At 39.6% G+C, this 22,270-nt stretch overlaps 1 protein-coding gene across 1 annotated transcript in view; it reads right to left on the bottom strand.

Moving 5' to 3' along the window:
• Positions 1-22,270, bottom strand: part of col7a1l (collagen type VII alpha 1-like) — a 71,739-nt gene that overhangs the window by 45,075 nt on the left and 4,394 nt on the right. The window contains exons 2-27 of the mRNA XM_006781151.3: positions 19,295-19,488; positions 15,575-15,755; positions 14,467-14,626; positions 13,101-13,194; positions 11,700-11,873; positions 11,271-11,434; positions 10,373-10,502; positions 10,171-10,287; positions 9,819-9,974; positions 9,411-9,527; positions 9,168-9,314; positions 8,955-9,074; positions 8,575-8,733; positions 7,158-7,271; positions 6,849-6,998; positions 6,209-6,346; positions 5,732-5,878; positions 4,719-4,838; positions 4,013-4,159; positions 3,186-3,476; positions 2,952-3,091; positions 2,406-2,529; positions 1,836-1,979; positions 1,544-1,731; positions 133-213; positions 19-36 (exon numbers count right to left, since the gene is read on the bottom strand). Of these exons, the coding sequence (XP_006781214.3) occupies positions 19-36; positions 133-213; positions 1,544-1,731; positions 1,836-1,979; positions 2,406-2,529; positions 2,952-3,091; positions 3,186-3,476; positions 4,013-4,159; positions 4,719-4,838; positions 5,732-5,878; positions 6,209-6,346; positions 6,849-6,998; positions 7,158-7,271; positions 8,575-8,733; positions 8,955-9,074; positions 9,168-9,314; positions 9,411-9,527; positions 9,819-9,974; positions 10,171-10,287; positions 10,373-10,502; positions 11,271-11,434; positions 11,700-11,873; positions 13,101-13,194; positions 14,467-14,626; positions 15,575-15,755; positions 19,295-19,370 (3,597 nt within the window). The 5' untranslated portion in view covers positions 19,371-19,488. The remainder of the gene's footprint in view (positions 1-18; positions 37-132; positions 214-1,543; positions 1,732-1,835; positions 1,980-2,405; positions 2,530-2,951; positions 3,092-3,185; positions 3,477-4,012; positions 4,160-4,718; positions 4,839-5,731; positions 5,879-6,208; positions 6,347-6,848; positions 6,999-7,157; positions 7,272-8,574; positions 8,734-8,954; positions 9,075-9,167; positions 9,315-9,410; positions 9,528-9,818; positions 9,975-10,170; positions 10,288-10,372; positions 10,503-11,270; positions 11,435-11,699; positions 11,874-13,100; positions 13,195-14,466; positions 14,627-15,574; positions 15,756-19,294; positions 19,489-22,270) is intronic.

Raw genomic sequence — 22,270 nt, 5'->3', positions numbered from 1 at the left:
CTGAGTCAAATAACTCACCTTTTCCCCTTTTTGGCCCTGAGAAAACAGAAAATTCACATGATTAATCACTGCAGAATAACAAGGTTTAACAAGTCACGATTATAACTTTGCGGGAGAAAGAATCAAACAAACCTTCATGCACTGAGTTAGGCATGGACCCTCGGGCTTAAGCATGTCCTCTGGGTCATCAGTGGGGGTGTCTAGCTGAGCACCCTGAAAATGAAAAAAATAAATAAAATGAATGCATTACAAACTTTTCAACTGACCTTTAAGTAGACTACAGAAGCAGAGAAGGGTCACTACAAAGCTTCTTTGAATTTGCTCTTCAAGATTAATTTGAATTCTTATTATGCAACACAAGGTTGTATAACAAATTTGAGATGTAGTCTGTTTGTGCTACCAAAAATTCTGAATGAATTATTCACTATTTGAGTCATAAAAGTAAAGCTACTGTTTGCAGTGAAGGGGGGGGGGGGGGATCTCAGAGCTTCACACGTGTAGTCTTGTGGCCTGAAGAAAGAAACTTCAAAGTTAATTGGTTAAGCAGCAGAGGCACCACATGTAGTACCAGTTGCAGAATTTTCCAGTTAGGACACTTTTTTATGCTCGTCGCTATAAGTCACTTAGTGACTTGGAAAGTTCTATCTGTGATATTGATTCAGAGAAATCTGAAACTGTTTATGTGCTGCACCTAAAAAAAAAAAAAAAAAAACTAAGAAAAAAACAGGTGTGTCTGTCTTTGCCTCCTTTCTTCTAAAATCAAAAATCACCTGCTTATTTTTTTCCTTACAATGTGCAGTTGATTGTTCTCTGGCTACCACACCGCAAGATTGCTCATGTCCTCCGGATATGAACAAGAAAAATACATGTACATCCACACCAAAAGAGGGGCAGGTGCTGGCCCGACAACAAGCAAACAACAAAAGGAAAAAATCAATTGCTTGAACACTGCAGAGCTCCGTTTTTTCCTACTGATTGCACCAGGAAATCTATGACGTTTCTACCACACCTGCTCATTTTTAGACAAAAAGTTTCATTATTGAATGTGAAGCTCAAATCAGCAGCATTCATAGAGGCTTTATTTATTATCAAGGTGTGTGAAGACGGGGGACAGTGGAGCCAGCTGCTGAGGATCTATGTGGACAGGTCTATTGTCTTTTATGAAAAAACAGCCTCTCAAAACACATCATCAGAAATGAGTCTGCAGTCACGTCTGACATTAAGTAAAGAATGGTGACGTTTTCTCGCCTGCAGAGCCTTCGTGTGCAAATTTAAAATTAACTGGATGCACCTCTGTGTAATACATGGTCATTAGACACAAATAATCAGCTCCACAGGTGTTTTAGAAGATCCACCTACACATGCAAGTATGTTCACTTTACAGGCACAGTATAAAAGCTGTCCCAATACAACAAAATCTTCTACAACGCATACGTGTATGTATCGCTTATGAACAAAGATTTCCTTCATTCATAGTCATTTATTTGTTTTAGTTCCTTACAGACAGACAAGCAATACCTTTGCCTTATTTTTTTTACCTCACCTCATCTTGTAGTTTGAACTCTGTGACGAGTTCGTCACTACAGAGGCTTCTGATAAATTCTCTCTCCACGGAGGGAAAATCATCAAAAGTTGGTGAATAGAAGATGTTTTTGTAGCTGGTGGGAGCTGCAATTTTATTCAGTTCTTCACGATCTGCATTCCAAACTCCAACTGCCAGGACGCTGACCCCTATAGAGACACAATCATAAGATGATAACTGAATATTTTAGTTTAAACATTTTATGAGTGAAAAATCCGTTCATGTGTTTTGAACAGTTTATATTATAACTCACCGAAGGCACGGGCAATTCTGGAGGGCGGCACCACATTGTCTTGGGCCTTGCCATCTGTAAACAAAACCAGAACATGGGGTACATCCTGCCTCATCCCATGAGCCTCCTGGAACAGTTCTTGCAGAACATAGCTGATGCCTTTTCCTGAGGAACAAAAGAACAAAAACAACAAAAAAATAAGTTTTAAGAGGAAGTAATATGACTTTTGGTTAAATTCTGGTAGATTATTTTTGCTAGTTTTCCAGCACTGTAATGAGATTCTTCAGCCATGTTATTATTTGTGGTCTTGGACCATATGAATTCTTGTATCATCTCACTGATTCAACAACTTTTCTTTCTTTTTTTTTTTACACAAAATTCAATTTGCCCATGCACAATAAAAGGTCATCTCATATGACACTAACTACATCAGCAGTCAGTGTGCAGGCTTTTGGTAACAGAACTGTGTGACACCTGTTAAAAAGGCTACGGTTTTCAATACAGGAAATAGTAAAAGAGGCTCCTGGCCCACTGAAGACAGCTGGCAAACTGAGACAAAGCATGGTGCACATCTGTGGGAGTATCACCAACCGGTTTTGGTGTTGCCCCCTCCATAACGGAGCGCTCGGAGAGCCCTGAGCACAGAGTTTCTGTCTTTGAAGTCATTAAGGCGGAATTCAATGCGAGGCTCATCGCTGTAATGAACCACAGCTATCTGAAAGAAGATTGAGAGAGTGAGAAAATGCACATCATCATAACAGCAATATAAAGGATTTTTAGATCACAGCTGACTGTGATGAAACTTCATTCTTCAAAACGAAGCTCATAAGAACTATATATTTGCCTGTGCTTGCCTCCTTGGCTGACAAAAAAATGGCATTATGCCATGCGTCTCCTTTCTGCCAATGTTTGAGTCTGATTCAGCCCATTTGGTGGAGAAGAGCACATTATGTTACTGCTAATGGTCTAAGCCTGCACATGAGACTCACCTTCCGGGCAGCTATTATGACTCAAAAACTGCAATCGAGTCCAATTTGTAATTGTCTAAACAGACTCACAGCCAAAGTGATAAAATTAAACACCTGAAAGTTATATCTTCAGCACAGTACAAAGAAAAGTTTTTACTGAGCAACTAACCTGCGTGCCCTGTGAACCAATTACGGGGAAGTATGTAGCCACTCGAAATATGAAGTCTTTCATCTTCCTAAAGTTGTCAGTGCCAATGCTCGATGACTCATCCACCAAGAACACTATATCCGCTTTGGTCTTACCGCACACTGGACAGAAACAGGACAGAAAACAGTTCTAACTAAAAATACGCTACATATTATTTAGCATGAGGGAAAAAATATAAGAGAATCTCTAAAATACCTGGTTGTGGTGGTGTTTTTTTCTCTGTCACTCTACTCAGTGTGGTTAATCGAAAGGACGTGACTGCTCCTGCCTTGCCCTCAGTGACACTTGGCTGAACGTGGGGCTTCTTGGTTGTTAAGGACTCAGATGGAAGCACAACATCAGGGTGCCAGGTGGTCCTCATGGGTGATTGAGCAGTGGTTGTGTTGATGATAGAGGCAGTCTGGGAGTCCCCAGTGATAGGTGGGGAATGGGGGGGCACTGTAGGTGGCACAGGCTGGACTGTTAACGCTGGGCGAGCTGGTCCCACTGTGATACACAGAACCATAACAAATAAATCAAACGCTTGAAGTCTCTGGAGTCAAACAGAGTCTTTGCTGGAACAACAAATGGGATTGCAAAGGAAGCAATAAAACACTGCTGCAGCATTCTTCAGTTTGGGTTCTCAGCTTGTACCAGTCTTAGGAAAAAGCTACTGTAGGTGTTCACTGAATATCAACAAACAGAACAGCTGACAATAGAAAGCTAAGAAAGATGTATTTATGCATGGGTAGTCGGACAAATAGGTTCAACATTTTAAAGCATTCATGAAGTTTGGAATAAGATGGCCATATGAGAGATGTAGTGCTAAAAAGCTTAACACTTAGCTAAGATAGCATTTCTTTTCTTCAGGAAGCTAATTTGAGCTTTGTCAATTTTATGCTTACAAAAATAAAAAATACACACACAGTATAGTGTGATGTGACTGTAGGTATTATAGCCTGATCAGTGGCTGTATTAAAGTAAACAGAAGGATCTGAAGTGTATCTCTGTCATTCAGTCAAACAACTTGGAGAGAGTCTTACATATTCTCTGATACATGGTGCTTATAGGCCCCTCCACTTCTCCATACAAAGGTCTGATGGTGAAAAGATATGTTCTGCCATACAAGAGATCACTGATCTTATAGTAGGTGAATCCAGGGCCAAGGAATTCTGTTTTTGTGTCAAACACTGAAAAAAACATACAAAGAAAACATGGTGTTGCAAAGTGATCACTTATGACAGTACGGTTTCAAGAAAAAAGAAATAGGAAAATAAATCTTTATACTAAAATGGATTTGAGTGTATAAAAAGGAAAGCAAACAGTATTTTTTAATAACCTGTAAAATAATGTGTCAAATCTACAAGTAACAATGATATATCTGAACATCTGGTGACAAATTACATGTACGGAGACTCTGTAAATTATGACAATATTACTTTAGGAATTTTGTTAATAAGATTTTTCACCTTATTAACAAAAGGGTGCTTATGTTGCCACTTTATTCACAAAAGACATATCATGGTTAAAACACTTTGAAATTATTCCTGGCATGCTGAGATACTTGTGTTTTATTCATGCAAATATTGCCTTTTCAGACCAAGACCTGCTAAATAAAAGACTGTTTATGGCAAGTCTCTGTATGCAGTGTAATATAATTTACATAATATGTAATTCATCTCTGGAGCCTAAAAGAAAGCTGCATGAATTATAAGAAGGTGCTTTATCAAGTTGTGGTTGCTTACTGACCTGAGATGTGCCTCCAGGAGAGGCGATATCCTGAGGCACCAGCTACGCGTGTCCAGTTCAGAACAGTACTGTTGTCTGTTGTATTCAAAGCAACAAATCCTTCTACTTTTGGAAGATCCACTGAAACACACAAAATAGCTCTGATGAATAATGACATAAAGAAATAAGTGACATTAGGTGGATTTATTAAATCATACGTCCTAATGAATATAAACTTTAACATTCCCAGTATTAGGTGCATAAAAGTTTTTTTTGCATCCACCACATTAGATTTTAAATCAGGCCATCAATATGTGATTGAAGTGCAAACTTTCAGCTTTGACTCAAGAGGTTTGACAAAAGTTTTGAATGAATTGTTCCTGAACTACAACCATTTTTAAACATAGTGATTTTATGAGGCTCAAAGTAATCAGAGAAGTGTTTCATAGCCTCTGATAAAAGATTTTGAGTTGATTTAAAGTGTTTAACTTGCATTTCGGTAGCTGCTCATTGGAACTTTCAATACGAGGTCCATAGAAGTGTTGATGCAAGTGAAGGACGATGTGTCTACTTGAGATATAGCAAAACATTTAGTGGCCAAATCAGTAATCTGCACTGACGGACTCAGTAACACCAAAAGGCCACACAGAACACAACTAATATGGATGAACTCAAGCTTCTTCTTTTGTTTTTGCTCAAACTGCAATCTTTTCAGTTATGAAATACAAAACTGAATGTGGTAAGGGCCATAAATAATGAGCAACTAAAGGTGTCTGTAGTAAAGGCAAGAGGAACCAAAGCACTTGGTGATATCTATGGAGCATAGACTTCAGGCATTGACTGCAAAGAATTTTTAGAAGTACTGAAAAACAAACCTTACATTTAAGTTGATGTTGTCCAATTACTTTTAAATCTACTAAACTCTAAGCCACCGTAGTGGCATTTACACATAATCTGTTTAAGGAAACATATATTACTGTACATTTCCCTGAAACTCAGACTGTTCCCTACTACCAGGGCCAGGCAGGACTCACAGGTACGTGCTGTGACCAGGACAGCGCTTCCTTCCCTGCTGCCCACCATGGAGGACACCTGGATCTTGTAAGCTGAGCTCTCTCGCAGGTTGCGGATGGTGTAGGAAGCAAAATCAGCCGATACCACGTGGGACTTCTCATCACCCCCTGGTGCACAGAATAATTAAATCCAGCATGAAAGTGTCAAACAACCATGTTTGCAGTCATTTACGGATGAAACTGTTATACAATGAGCCACAAGAGTCTAAACTGAGGAGTGGTAACTCATTATGCTGCTAGATGCTGTAATTGGAAAATACTGCAAAAATCCAAGACATGCTTAATATTTTCATCGACCTAAGTGAAAATGTTTTTTCTCAGCTTCTCTGATCCAGAGATGTAAATGCAGTTGTAATTCTACTGTATATTATGTCTACTTGTTCATAGCCTGAGGCGTTAGAATACACATTTGGGTGGTTTATTTATGTGGTTTCTTACCAAGAAATGGGATCCAAGAGATTTTGTATCCAGAAGCCCCTGGTGCTTTTCTCCAAGATAGTGTGAAGGAATTTACTCCAATGTCCTCAACCTTCACCTCCCTCACTGGCTGGATTGGATCTGACTCTGACACTGCAGCTAAGCATAACATAACATGACCACAGGAGATGTTAATCCAGGTTTTATACCATAAAGCTGTGACAATTTTTTTTTCACATCACAATGCATCAAGGACCCAGAAATCATAAAATATACGATTAAAATATCTGAAAAAAATGCTGATGTGACTTTACTTACCCCTCCCTATCATTTTACACTGTAATAAACTTAGCACTTGAAGCTCGGAGTAACACTCTGACAGTGACAGTGATAGAATGATAGCAGCCCTGCTGACTTGGACTCAGTGACACATACTACAAGTGACAGCAGCAGGAACTGTGGTTAAAACGGGAAGACCAAAGTACATGACATGTCAGTCAAACACCGACACTTACGAGGGTTTATGTGGCACAGATTGGGGAACTTTGCCGTACCCTTCCCATTTAATTAGGATGGGGGCACAGCTGCACAGAGCCATTTTAGATCTAAAGATGGCTCATGATAAATTCAAAGTCACTGAGACTTCACATATGTTTTGTACCTGTGAGCTGAGATAAGGAGATTTCGGGTCCCTCTGAGTTGCCATACACTGCACAGATGGTGACTATGTAGGTAGACTGTGGATTCAGGTCTTTGAGACGATGGAAGAGGATGCTACGATCCAGGTACTGGACTTGGGGTTTGCTATTATCTGCAAGCATCAGACAAAAAACAAAAAAACAACACAAATTATCTATCTATCTATCTGTTGTAAAGATAATGTATGGTAAATAGAGGTTCTTTAATTGGGCTGGCATGCTGGCATGCTTTAAGATGGTGTAATGGGAAGGAATAGGTATAAATATATTACCTGTTTTCCAAGAGAGTTTGTACTCGGTGGCTCCAACGATGGGACTCCACGCCACATCTATAGTGGTGCTTGTGTAGGATGTCACCTTGAAGTTTGACACATAACCCAAAGGAGCTGAAAAAATGAAAGAAAAAACATCAAGGGCTGATCTTATAAATACCCTGTTTCATGTAAAAAAGATGAATCACAAATCTTTGGCGTTTTTGATTTCCTCATCGTGACTTTCTTTCTTAAAGCCCATTTTGGAAGTTGCAGAAAGTCTGCTGATCACCAAACACACTGCTCATTTCAGTGTCAGGACACCAATTCGTTGGGTGTGGTTACACATGTAACAGAGGTCAGTGACGATGTGTGTAGTCATAGTTAATACAAACAAAAAGGTCTGTTTAGCATGTAGTGTTACCCCGAAAATTAGTTGTGCATTGCACACTGAATTCAATTCTCTCCTCATGAACCATTTACATATCAAAATTTCTTATCAGGGTTTCAAGGTTTGTTTGCATTCATGTTTATAAGGTTTAATGTTTAGTTTTTAATATTTTTCGTCCCAGGCATTGTTAGCTTGATAGTGAAAGCTTGATATAAGTGCTCCTGGATATCAGTGGAATGATGTGACATCATTATTCGGACTGAGTGTTACGTCACCTGTGTGCATGCACCCACAACAGACAAAACAGAGAACCAATAATGGGAACAGCTCCACAGCTCTACTGCTTAGAGACTGTGCAAGCTGGCATATCTGAGTACCTTCAGTAATACAGAGAAGTTTGAAAAACTATTTAGCTTTCTAGTTTCAGTCATGAAAAAGACCCTTTTAGACTTTAAGAGAAGTGACAGAAGTAGGAACTGTGGTTGAAATGGAGTCATTCCTATGCCCCAAGGGTCCTATGTTCCTGAACTCTAAAAAGCACATAATAGGAAGCTGGAAAAATGCATATTTTCCAGCTAACTAAGCACCTAATGTGACTTATGACTTATGGGCTATGTGGGTACGAGTCAAAAAGTTCTATAGAGTGTTACCCAGTGTTTTTGTATGTGTGTGTCTGCAATAGAATAGTAAAGCAATATTGAACTGAGGGAACATAGCACCATAAGAACATAGATATACTCCTGTTACAATGGCCACATGCCAATCAAACAAAACTAGATCTCTTTCTCTCGCCATTATACTTACTGAATGACTGAGATGACACTGCACAGATTTCATTGATAACAGCCAGTAAGTATCCTGGGAAGCTGCTCCAGTAAGTGTGGAACACAATTTTTATAAAATAATATTTATTACATCTTTACTACCTTCTAATAAACACTAAAGCTACACCCAAAAGTTTTCTGGAAAAAAAAGTCTACTGAAAAAGATGAAAAAATGGCTTATTCTTACATTTGAATATGATGTCCGGTGAACAAGGTTACTTACAAGTTCTGAAGGTGGCAGCGATGCCAGGTCCAACCGCAGCGCCAAACAGCACGTAAAGAGTCAGGACATACTCCGTATCATGGGCTACATTTTTCAGCTGGTACTGTGTAGTGCTGGTGTTCAGAGCCAATTGCCTGGGACGATCCCGACCAACAAACTCTAGAAATAATATTAACATTACAGTTAGTCTGTTATTCCTCAGTGACTTCAAACTTTCACTTCGTATCAGAGGCAAATATCCTCCTTGTTTCCCTGTATTTCATCGCAAGCTACTGTCATGTTGCTATGGTTAAAGTGTCCATTGAGAAAATAACTGAGTTGAGAATATCTGCAAAAAACAAGGGTAAACAGCGGCAGACAATAGTGACTGAATAAATCACCTGGGGTGGGTCTCCATGCCAATCTGTATCCTGTAGCCCCCGGGACACTGTTCCATGAGACGACTGCAGTACTTGTGCTCACAGCAGATACTTTCAGAGTCTGTACTGAACTACTTTCCACTGACAGAAAGAGAGATAGTGAAAGACAAAGAGGACTGTTATGCATCTTATCTACTGCTTTGGTGCAATTTTATTTTGCAAATTTTTAATTACATGTCTTGATTTTCGCAGTGGTGATAGGCCCCTCAGTGTCTCCAAAGATGGGGTTGATGGTGATGGTGTACTCAGAGCCTGTGTGGAGGCCCTGTATCATGTAGAAGTTAAAATTGTCCCCGAGGTTTATGTTTTCTATGTGGCCTTCTACAAGATATAGAGTGACATTTAAGCAAAGAGATGTATTAAATTAAATGTTTAGCATTTTAGCTGTTTCGCTAGAAAGATACTTAACCACGATACCTGTAGATGCCCATGTCAAACGGTATCCTGTAGCACCTTTAACTGATGCCCATCTTGCTTGAACGGTGTCTGTGGTGGCATTTTGGACCAGAAACTGATGAACTGGCACCAACTTCACTATTAAGCACATCCCACACACACATGCAAAGGTAAATTTAGGTAAATTATACACAATGACATGACAGAGTAGAGAATGGTCTGCTTGCTAATATTTTTTACTAAAACAATACCACCCTGCTGTGGAATTATTGTGGTACTGCACTTTAATATTTGCTCTTAGGTGTTGTTTGAAGAGACATTTAAAGCAGTTAATAAACTGCTTCCAGTGTGCCGGAGCGTGCTCTCTGGCTTTCCTGTTTATGTAAATGAACATAATGATGGGGTTTTGAGCCAAGCTAATAAACTTACATGTCTTCCCCACTACTGAAACCGGTTTACTTGGTCCTTCGGGGTACACAGCATAAATACTGACAGTGTACTTCTTATCCTCCTCCAGACTGTCAATCACATGAGAGGAAATGTCTCTGGGAAGCAGCTGCTCATAAATGAATCCTGGTCTGTTGGCTGGAGAACAATCATAAATGCACAAGAAATAATCCTTTAGAAAAAAACCTCTTTATTAGAACCCATTACAGCTTTCTTTCAACAAACCCCTCTGGAAACAAAGTTAACATCTAGCGTGCTTAAATTAATTGACTACATGTTTTTCCACTGGTGTGCAGTAAAATAAATGAAAACAAATGCACTTATGTCAGCATACATCTCGGGATGAAGATCTTGAATCCATTTAGCTTCCCCTGGGGGGGTGTCCAGCCGAGGCGCAGGGAGAACAGGCCCTCCTCAATAACACGGAAGTTTGAAACTTCGGGCAAAGGCGCTGAAAGACAGACACTTGTTGCTCAGGGAAAGATGACAGCATACAATTAAAAATAGAGACACTAGGTGCACGAGCAGACACTCACTTGTCTTTACTTTGATTGTCGCAGAGTCTCCTATGAGGCCTGGGTACATGGCATAGACGGTGAGGGAATAGTCGGTTTTGGGACTCAGCTCTGTCACCATGGCTGTGCTCACATCTGCCTTCAGATCCATCTGTTACATACACAGACAGCAGAGCAAAAGGATCTGAGTGTGTGTATGTTTGAGTGTGTATGTTGTGTTTCCCAGAGACATAAAGTGGAAGACAGAATTATGTTTAGAAGAAGATGATTGATTAAGAGGAAGAATGATCAAGTCATTCTTGAGATCAGAGCAGAAGATAAACATACCTGGAGGCTCTGCAATGGAACAGAGAGACATTTTTGGAAAGTACGCTTACATAAATATCCTGCTGTTTTGCCTTTATTGCTTCAATTTCATTTATATATCTAACTCTAAAAACCACTGACATCTTTACAGTTTGTTTAGACTTTTGTCCACGATAATTAAATTAGGTTTTATGTTGCGCTTTATAACATAATGCAGAATCTAGGCAGAAACAAAGAAGCACTGATATCATTGAGATGACTGCTCATGTTGATTGCATTTGTAAATGTTTCACCGAGTTTGGAGTGCTACACAATGACTGCAGGAGAGATAAATCTCACTGAAATGAGTCCACTACTTAGACTGATCACAGGGGTGAGTTGCTGTTGTCAGCTGTTTTAACTTTTAATATGAGAAGTTCATGTAATCGATGTGTTTTAAAGAGGAATTCCATGGAGAGTGAGGTGATTAATCAGCAGTAAAAAAAACCCTGAGATGTCCAACTAATTCATGAATTAAATGCTTTACTGTCTATGAAAGTCAGTATGATGACATATTGCATGCTCTAGCTCAACAATAATACAACAGTGACCTTATCTATGGACAATTCCTCACCTGTCTCTGCTGCACAGGAAGGAGTTGTCCCTCCGAGCTCAGTGGAGTGACCAGGAGGCGATATCCGGTGACATCACCCGTGGCCTGGCTCCACGTCAGTCTAAGAGAACTGTGGGCCAGTTCGCTAACCTGAAGGTCTCTGGGACCCACCACACGTTCCTCGCCTACGATTAAAAGTAAGTGTAGAAAGAGTGATGAGACAGACGGGATGAGGAGCGGAACATGGAGCAGAAAATATGCAAGTTGATGTAAAATATGTCTACAAGATAGATTATGTTAGCAAAGAAGCTGCAGAGTACAGTGAAATAAAAGAACGTTATTATTCATTTTTATTATACCTTTCAAGAGTGTAATACAATTCGTCAATATGAAAATGCAAACAGCTGTCAGTGAGAAGGCAGCTTTTTCAGCATATTATGAAGAACTTACTAGGCTGAGAAGTTTTCACAGGGCGTGGGGGCTCAGAGGCAGTGAGGCACACTCTGCGGGACAGTTTGGGGAGGATGGTGTCCATGGTAGAGAAATCAGTGACCGGCAATAGATGCTCGGCATGTGGCTCCGACACAACCCTCCTAAGCTCTGCCTCATCAACCCCCATGAGGCCTGGTTTTCAGTATAAACAAGAAGATAATGAAATAAAGTGTGGGACACATTATAAACAGCAATAGTACTCGTTATATTCTTATGTTTGCCACAATATATGTTTCATAACCAATTCAAGATGATCAACAAAAAAAATGTGCACATATGACAAATTTTTTTAAAGGTATTTATTTGCAAATTTTTGATTATGTGGAAGTTTACTCGATTGATGCACACTGTGTGGATATTAAATGGTTTTGTTCGTATTTTTTCTTATCTCCACCAGGGGGAGGTGTTGCATTTTGACTGATTCAATATGAAAAGCTCCGATATGTGCCCATATACACATATATTTTACATATAAATAACCACAGTCATTTAATTTCTGGAACAAATCTCAGTTTGCGCAAGTGGGCCCTAAATGCCAAGGCGTGAAATATTTAAGCTTTCCTAATGCACAAAATAAAACCACTGGGAGATTTTTGCATTTTGCAACTCTGAATAAGCTACAGTATGAAATTTGCACATAAACAACATGAATATGCATGTTGATTTCTTACGAGGTCTAAGGCTGCATAGAGCAGGGAGGCGCTGACATAATTAAATTTATGCTTTCCAGGCTGCTCTAGCTCTACAGGTAATATTGGCTTTGCATTAGTGGTCAAGATTCATGTCGAGCTCCCACGCGGTGGTGATGAACGAGAGGAGCAGGTTTTGGTGTCAGTGGTGCAGCCGGGGGTGGGTGGGTTGGGAAGGCACAGAATTGCCTAATGAAAAATGACTGCGATTAGCACACCATTGGCTAATGAGCAGTAATTATTGCATCGCTGCAGGCTGTGAGGAGTAAGTTGTGGGCTTGTGTGCTTATGCCTGTGAGTAGGGGGAAAAGGGCAGGGTACTGTATGTGCAAGTAAACTTGGTGGTAAGCGGTAGTGTGCATTCATAAGGAGGGAGAAAGATGATGCAACACTATCAGAAAGTGTGCCTTTACATACAAAGCACAGAAGCTGGATCGATCTTTACACACACACACCTGTGTATACATACAGAAGCATGAGCGCGCTCAGGTACTCAGAAACAAGACTCCTACACACAAATACCCACACCGAATCCAATGAATTCAAATGTACAGGACATGAATTTCTAACTGCAAACACTGCAGATAAGCGGGCAGAGCTTGGATAAAATCTGAAGGGCTGCTGCAGTGGGGATGTTGAAAGAATTCACAATAGCAACTTCCACACTCACCTACTGCAAAGACAGTAATTCCATTGTCTTCTACTGCTCTGACTGCAGCATTGACCTGGTCGTCCGACTGTCCATTTGTGATCAAAACAGCAATCTGCACAGGACAGAAAATGGCACATGTGAAGAAAAGACAATAATGTGAAGATCTGCTAATTCTTGATAAATGACTGCATAATATAAAGCTAGTAAAATGCATACGGGTCATTTTCAGCTGCTCTCTTTCAACCTCTGTTTTCAACTATTGTTGGCATCACTGGAGGCTTAAATCAAGCCTCCAAACAACATTTGTTTGTGTTAAAAGAGCATCCATGCAAACAGTACCATTCTCATGAAAGCCTCCAAAGCCTTTTGATGCAGTTTAGCACATAATTGAAAACATAATTAAATAAATCAGACCCAAACTCAAAGTGGAATTCAAGGATGCTGGCTTGCAGCTGAGTCTAATAATTTCCCCATTAAGGAAAATTCTCTCAGTTCACTCAAAGTTCACCCCTCAGTCAGTGAGGAAGGGAGGTGGAGAGCATCCACAGGAGAATGTAGTTGCTGCTTTGCATGCTGTACAATTCAATATATCAGCCTAATCCTCAATTCTCCACCTTCCCATATCCAGTGTGCTGTAGCAAGATGATTCACACATGCACACAGAGATAGAGAAATGATTAGAATGCTAACCATCTGCGTTATACTGTGACTACACTACAGTATTAGACTGTCAGGGAAATGTGTCTGATAGAAAAGGAGAGTTGTGGGAAAGAAAGTGTATCTGGATATTTGACAAGGAATTTCTGAGACAAGTTGGTGAATGTGGCATTTTTGTTAGGATCCAAGAAATGCACCAAGCCCAATTTAACACTTGTTTTTTTTAAGGTCATTGGCATAAACCAAGTTGAGTCACCGTGGATGACCATCTGTTGGATGTTTAGCAGTCACGCCTTATCTCCATCTGATAATCGATGAAAATCTGTGGTGGAAAATGTATTTTCTTTATCTTTTATTTTTCCTCCAAAGCACCAGAGAAAGCAAAATAAATACTGTTCCCTGTTGCACCTTTCAAATATTATCAATTTGTATTCTCAGCATATAACACGATGGTTTAATCAGATTCACAGCAGTGTGAGAATGGTAAACCTGTTTATTTGTTTTTTCCACATGTCCTGTGGAGTAGAAATATAGATTCCTGACTAGTCATTTCCTTTCACACAGGGCCGAAACAGACAGTACATGCATGTTTTTGCAGCATGGGTAGTAATCTCAAATCAATAATTTCCCCAAAGCTTGTGAAACAGCATGTTGTCAAAAATTACCAAGATTTAAATTTTTCTTTTTCAGTGTATAACAATCCACCTCGCTGTGTAAAGCAGCGTACCTTCGGGGCAGAATCCCGCCTGATGACGGGGCTGAAAACAGAGTCGACCAGAAACTGGAGTGCCATGCCAGTCCTCCTGGATCCACCTTCATAGGGAAGGTCTTTGATGGCTCTGAGTACCTCCTCAAGGGAACTGTAGTCTGTCAAAGCAATCCGCATCCTGCATGGACATAGAAGCACAAAACTGGATCAGATAGAAACATTTTTCCACATTAGACCACAGAACTTTGACATAAATGCAAAGGACCAAGACTCCTGCAATTGAGTTGATTGTTTTAAAATCCAACTTCCAACTTCCACAGATGCTCAATAGCATTGAGATCTGGGGAATTTGGAGGCCAAGTCAATACCTCAAACTCATTGTTGTGCTCCCCAAACCATTCCTGAGCTACTTTTTTCTGCTGAAAGAGGCCACAGTCACTAGGGAAACCCCTTTCCATAAAAGGGTGTTCACAATCTGCAACAAACCACGTGATGTAAAAGGAAATGTGATTTGTTAGACCGGGACACCTATGGCTCAGTTTCTAATTCTCATGAGCCCAATGATGGTGCTTTCGCCACTGGAGAGGTTTCAAGCATGGACATGCAGCCACCACAAAGGATTGTGTATTCTGTCACCTTTCCATCCGAACCAGCAATAACTCCTTCAGCTATAGTAGCTCATCTGTTGGATCAGAAAACACAGGCTAGCCTTCGCTCCCCTGGTGCATCAGTGATCCTGTTGCTGGTTCACTGGTGTTCCTTCACCAGACCACCTTTGATAGATACCAACCACTACAGACTAAAAATAGCCCAGAAGAGCTGCAGACAACCCAGTTGTCTAGCCACCAACATCTGTTTCTTGACAAACTTGCTCAAATCCATACCCTTGCCCATTTCTCCTTCTTGTAACAAATCAAACACATCAACTTTCGAGGACAAAAGGTTCATGTGCTCCCTAGTATATCCCACTAGATACTGGAGCCATAATGTAGAGATGATCAGTGTTATTTACGTCTCCTGTCAGTGGTCATAGAAAGTGATCATGCAGAAAAGACAGCTGAATCTAATTTATGCCAAGCTGCCACAAAGGTTCATGCGATGTACCAAGCTCAGGACTGACTTCTACCTTGGAACATCCCCAAAGACAGTGACTCCAAAACGGACCCCATCAGCTCCGACCACATTGTCCTGAAAGGAGGAGATGATGGCTGAGATGAAGTCTTTGACTCTGGAAAAGTCTTTATGACCCACGCTCCAGGACTCATCCACCAGAAACACTATGTCGGCCTGAACCACTGTCCTGCATGCTGAGGAAAGAAGAAAAGATTAATTAATATGTGTAAATGGTAGCATATACATGAAGCATGGAAAGACACAATAAGATATATTTTAAGAAGATTCAAGAATTAAAAAGAAATGCACTAATACTAATATCTAGCTATTATTCCATTACCTCGTCAGTAACTTCAAAAAAGGTGAAACTTCTATATATCTATATACTCTCTATATCCTTTTTTGTATTTTTATGGCTCGTGGATTGTGATGGTGAATTGCTAGAGTTAGAGAGATAAGATAAGATAAAACTTTATTAATCCCTCGGGTGGGTTCCTCTGGGAAATTCTGTTCTCCAAATTCTGTTGGAGTTCTCCAAATTCTAATTCTCCATAAATACCCAACAGTTCCTGAAAGCTATGCTGCCTACAGATTGGTAGAAACTGTCATCAACCACTTAAATGGCAATTTACACCGCGGTTTACTGACACATATCGTTTGGTTACCAGGGTAACATCGGTTCTCTGAAAACCGACTGAGAAAACCAAGTGAGGTTTTAAAGAGAACTCACTTTTTTTAATTTACTTAACTAATATTTCCCTCATTTGAGCTCATTAACTAAATGTTTTAATCTATTATCTATCACTATCAGTGCTACTTTAATAACTTTTAGTATTATAAATTGCCCAAGCCATATTTGAATATTTTATCCTTTACTTAAAAATGCAATCTATCATTTTCAGCTAATGAATTTGTAGTGTTTGCTGTATTTTTTAATTAGTTTTTTATTTATTTATTTATTTTTATTTTTTGCTGGTTTCAAGACTTGAATAAGACATTTTATCAAATTGTAATTTCTAATGTTTTTTTTCTCCATTACATTTATCTTTAAGGGTTTCCCTCAAAAACACTAATTTAGCCTCCTGCTACTTTAGACATCTTTAATTCCTACACTGACCACCAGATAGCAGTCTTGTTCCACCTTGCTGAGGGGATTCCTTTCATTTGCTTCTGTCATGCAGCCAGAGCCTCACACAAATCCTTATGAATTTTTAATGAGACACAAGTGAGCCAAAGAGACTATCAATATTCTGAGCACTCCAGCAATAAAACTTTAGTACAGCGATGAGAAACGCTTAGAATAATAAGGTAAACACACCCAAAATCAGGGTCAGTACCCTTGCCCAAGCAAACAAACGCATTTAAAATAAGAATCTGCTGGGTTTGATGGGATTTAGATGCTTTTTTGAGTGAACCGGTGCACTGAATACGCAAGTGCACCAACACATATTCACATGCACAATCTGCTGTGTCTGCAAACACCTTGTAAGTCAATATTCTGGTATTGCATATGCAATAAACCAAAGTGACAACAGCATTGATTAGGCTAGTGAATAGAAGATAGGCGCAACTGATTGTTCTGTAAGTGATAAGCGATTCTCTGCTGTCTTCTATTTCATTATCAAGCTTTCTCTCCTCTATTATCTCACCCTTCGTCCTTTGGCTGCAATCCCAGGATTCACTGGGGGTGACATATGTCTTCAGCCCATAGCGGCCTAACATTATGTTCCTCCTCACACACCTATACATTTCTGGCTATACACCAAGGAAACAAAATATCACCGGGAATAGCATTTTGGAGGCCTCTCAAGCGCTATTATCTTTGGAAGCTGTAGTATCATATATTCAGCAACAGCAGATCTATTAGCGATGACTTATACTCATTGATGCACTTTCAAGAGATAAACAATGTTCATACTTTCCGGTCCGAGTTGTGCCTCAAAAAACAACTACCTACCCTATAATAAACATGTGGCTTTTCCATTTACTGGATGCATTTCACACTTGAAGGATTTTAGTAAACGCACATAAAATGTTGTGAAGACTGAGCGAAGAAGCAGCTGGAGGTTGGTGTCTGTCAGACAGACACAGACTGGGATGGAAAACAAGATCAATTATCCAGAAGTTCGTCTGTCTAGGCTGGCAGGTGAGATCGACATGCCCAGGATGAGGACACAAAACACGCTGAGGGATTAGGAATGGTTTTCTTGAAGGTTATCTATGTTGATATCTCAAAGGTTGCATACACCTTGGTGTTGGACCACCACTGCTTTCCACATTAGATGCAGCCCAGTGGCTTGAGCATATGCTGCAGAAAATTCTGCCAAGAAAGAAAAAGCCTCAGAAATATTGATGCATTACTCCAATCACCTCTGACAAGATTAAGACATGAGATCATAAGATGTAACCCATCAGAGAGCACACATCAATAAAAATGCAATTAACAATAACATGTATTGTGCTACAAAATAATCGTTAAGAACATAGGTGAGAACAGGAAGTAGTTGCTCAATAAAGTCTATTATAAGCCTAAGGGCCCTTTGCTTTCTAGGGCTATCAGTCATTGTGGCAGCACGGCAGTATTTTTGTCTTGGTCTCCACCAACTACTGAGATTAAAATAGGATTTTTTATATTACATTTTCCCAATGAGCCAGTTGCTAATTTTTTAGTGCATGCTGTTTGGTGTTGGGCAGGTATGCACAGTGAGTTTGTCATAGCTTATTTAATGAGAACAGCTGCTTACTGCTGCAGAAAAGACAGCTGGCAAAAGTGGCTGAAACTGCTTCTCTCAGTAAGTTTGTGGGATGTAAATCACTGAGTTAAAAAAGGCTACAAAGCTCTAATGATGCTGAAAAGTTGGGTTAAAGTTATCTGATTGTTTCTCACAATGAGCAGCTTCCATACATTATTGCTTATTTGTTGCTTGTATGAGATGAGATTATTTAATGACAATTATACAAACCTATTTCTGTAAACCTATGTCCTGTGTTTTATGAAACACAGGACCTTAAGAACAATGTTGGGTTAACAATTAAAACTATAATTAATCAACAGTTGGAGCACCTGCATAGGAAGCACAGCTTTTAATGTATTCTTGGACTATTTATAACCTTCCATAATTCTGCCCAACAACTTTACCAATCACCTTCTGCCAATCACAATCCAAGTGGAGGAAATCTAACTTTTGATTGGCTCGTTGACCTTTTGGTGACATCCAATAGCACCTGAGACTGGAGTACTGTATCTAGGGGGATGGGTTTGACAGCGTAGCTGACAGAGTGCTGTACTGTACATGAGGGCAGCAGATGTTTAAATTCCCTGACTAGACACAGTCTGGAGAGAAACTGTAGCTGGGCTAGTGTCTGCCCCATGTACCAATCCAGGTGTGGAGATTTAATGATGGAGCACTCGCACAGACTCTATTCATTGAGCACCTGCCCTTTCCTTGGCCTGATCATCCAACCTGTCTAATTTATAGATTTGTGCACCAAGCTAACAATCGGACACGTGGCTGTGACTCAGAATAATATGTACCTAACTCTTTTTTAACAAACAGAAAGGAGAAAAATGACTGCAAACATGAGTCACTGAGTTAAATAAATCAATCAAGTAACTGAGGGGGTGGAAAAAGTAAGGAGGAAAGTTGATGTGCTATAGGAGAAGGGATATTTCACGCAAATTAATAAATTCTGTAAGCATGCGGTACACAGGTTTATAAATATCACGACTTACCTTCAGCTTGCGCTGCAACACTTTGATGAGTCAGATAAAGGGACAGTAGAAAGATGCACACAGAAGAGTGACCCATACTCTTCCTCGTCTTCCTCCTTCAGTCACCTTCTCCTCCTCCCCAGTCCCTCTCTTCACAAATGCAGTTCCTAAATTGCACTTCACAGTCATCAATTCCACCTTTTCTTTTCTCCTATCTGAAAAATATGCAAAAGAACAACAAGAAGAAAAAAGTAATTACAGGCCCTCAAAGATAAAAACATAATCAGCTTTTTTTTTTCATTTGTCAAGGAGTTGGAACTCTTCTGCAGAAGTCAAGCTTTTGGTGTTTGCTAAGAGTATTTTTTTTTAATTACAGTAATACGCAAAGAAGAGTTTAACAGCGTAGTTCTGCTGTACTCAAGAGACTTGTAGACATGTAACAATGACTGACTGGCATACTAATCAAATAAATAGGTCCAGGTTAGAAACTTTCATGTCATATTATACATGAACTCGGATGTCTTCTTATACACTTCCATGTCCTTAACAAGTGCATAATGTGTTTGATAATTATTATATGTCCAGGTGCAGGCGTCCCTGTAAACACTTTTATAACAAATTCCACTGACGCCAAGGAAATTAAAGCATCAAAGGGACTTTTATACTGTCCAGTAAGGACCCGTTGATTTAAAGCACTTAGCATTTAATGTTATTATGTTGATAATCTACTGTAGCTGTCTTACAAAGCAGATCCTCCTTTGAACTCAACATACAGGTTGGCGTGAATGTGTAAAACTGTTTATGACATAGTGTTTAGTGATGAAAAAAAGGTATAAAAGTTACAAGAACCTTGAGGATACAACTCAGCGATAAATCATTTGATCACAGCCAAAACAGAGACAGGATAAGTCATAAATGGAGTGCACTGTACATTTCTAATCATAACTACCTCTTTAAGATGTTTGATGGCTTTATGGCTTAAGCTAACATGCCATTACAGTGGCTTTGACATAGTGTGCTGGATAAGTCATATTTGCAGTTAAAATGCAAACATTAGAGTCCTGTTTTTATGGCATATATTCTTAATAATTTCATCAGCAAGTGTGGGCATCTTTATGAAATAAGATGTTTTGGCAGTTTGCTGCTCTGGAGGACTCAGATCTGTATTATTGCCACAAACTTCCCAGGAGTGGAAGTCGTAGCACATTTACCCCAAGGCCAACGGAAAATAACATTCTCAGAAAAAATGCAAAAAACAAAGAGGCTTTGTTAGCATGTTAAATGTTAAAGTTCACAATCCACAGGACCATGTTGACCACAAACACCTCATATTAACTGTGAAGCACGGTGGTGGAGGAGCGATGATTTGGGCTTGTCACAGAGTTGACCATGACCTCCTCTCTATACCAAAGTATTCTAGACGACAGTGATCTCAATCACAGCAGAAATCTATAACAGAATGGCTGAAAAACAAAGATAATTAAGGTGTTGCAATACCCCTGAAAAAGTCCAAATCTCAACATGGCCTAAATACTGTGGCAGGAGAGCTGGGCATAAACGAATGCCCACAAGCCTTGATTAACTGAAGCAACACTGTAAATAATAGTGGACCAAAATTCCTCCACAACAATATGATAGATTTAAAACGTTGTATAGACAACAATTACATTTGTACAAAAGCTGGTTCTACAAGCTACTGAATCATAGTTTTTCACAGGAGCCTATGCAGTCCTGTGAAAACGGGGTTTTTTCACGTGACAGCAGATAGTGAGAAGAAAGATAAATAAATATGGACTGTAGCTACGATGTTAAGATAAAAAAAATTACCAGAGTTTGGTTTTGGGTGTGTGAAAGGCAAAGTGGGTGGAGATGGCCAGTATTTCTAACAGGCACATTCAGATGGATGAGTCTCACCAGTGAAAACACAAGCATTCTTCACAAGAATCTAGATAGAGGGAGAATAATAGTTTTTGCTATGAGAGTAAACAGAGGCCCAGTAATGATCTGGAATAGAGAAAATCCTTCTCTTATCTTTTTGAGTGCAAAAACCACAAGTCTGATTTCCATTTGTATGCTAGCTGATTTATAGGAATATTATCTCTCACAGTGGTGTACACCTGGTTATTTCAGAAATGCTCCTTTCTGTCTCAGTTAGCTGGAGGGATGTGCCTGTGTCTGTATTGTAGGCTGTTTAAGGCAAGTAGGAGAGTACTCTGAAAATATTACTGGAGCTTCTTTACTCTGCCCTTGGTCTTCACTACTTGTGATCGTGGCTCAAAGAGTTGGCAGTTCGTCTTGTAACCGGAAGGTTGCCTGTTCGAGCCCCGGATCGGACAGTCTCGGTCGTTGTGTCTTTGGGGAAGACACTTCACCTACTGCCTACTGGTGTTGGCCAGAGGGGCCGATGGCGCGATATGGCAGCCTCGCTTCTGTCAGTCTGCCCCAGGACAGACTGACTGTAGCTTGCCTCCACCATTGTGTGAATGAATAGTGGAATTGTAAAGCACTTTGAGGGCCCCGAAAAGCGCTATATAAATCCATAAATCCAATCCATTATTATTATTATTACATAGAAATTAATTATGCTTTGGGTGAGAATAAATGACTAATGCATTTAAAAACTCCCAGGTATTCCCAATGTCATGAGAATAAGGCAACCTTTTGTAAACATCATATTTAATATAAAATTAACAATATATGGATGAGTTTATTCAATAACAACTAACTATTGTACTTGCTTCACCTCTCTAATCTCAACACGATGCATGTATAATTCTGCCAGGAGTGGAACAACCCCAGAAAACATGTTTCATATAGGCCAATTTCATTATTGGACACAGGATGCAATTATTCTGTTTATTTAGCACATAAATAGGAACATATCCTGCCCCAAATAATAGCTTTATTAAGAATAGCGTCTCCTTTATTAATGTCTGCCATCTTTGCATGATGCATCAAACTCATGTATTCTTAGTTCGATAAGATTAACATAAACAT

This window comes from Neolamprologus brichardi, chromosome 17, assembly GCF_056152115.1.
Source record: "Neolamprologus brichardi isolate AB-2024 chromosome 17, ASM5615211v1, whole genome shotgun sequence".
In the NCBI taxonomy this organism is placed as follows: Eukaryota; Metazoa; Chordata; class Actinopteri; order Cichliformes; family Cichlidae; genus Neolamprologus; species Neolamprologus brichardi.
This window is presented reverse-complemented; position numbering and strand designations above follow the sequence as displayed.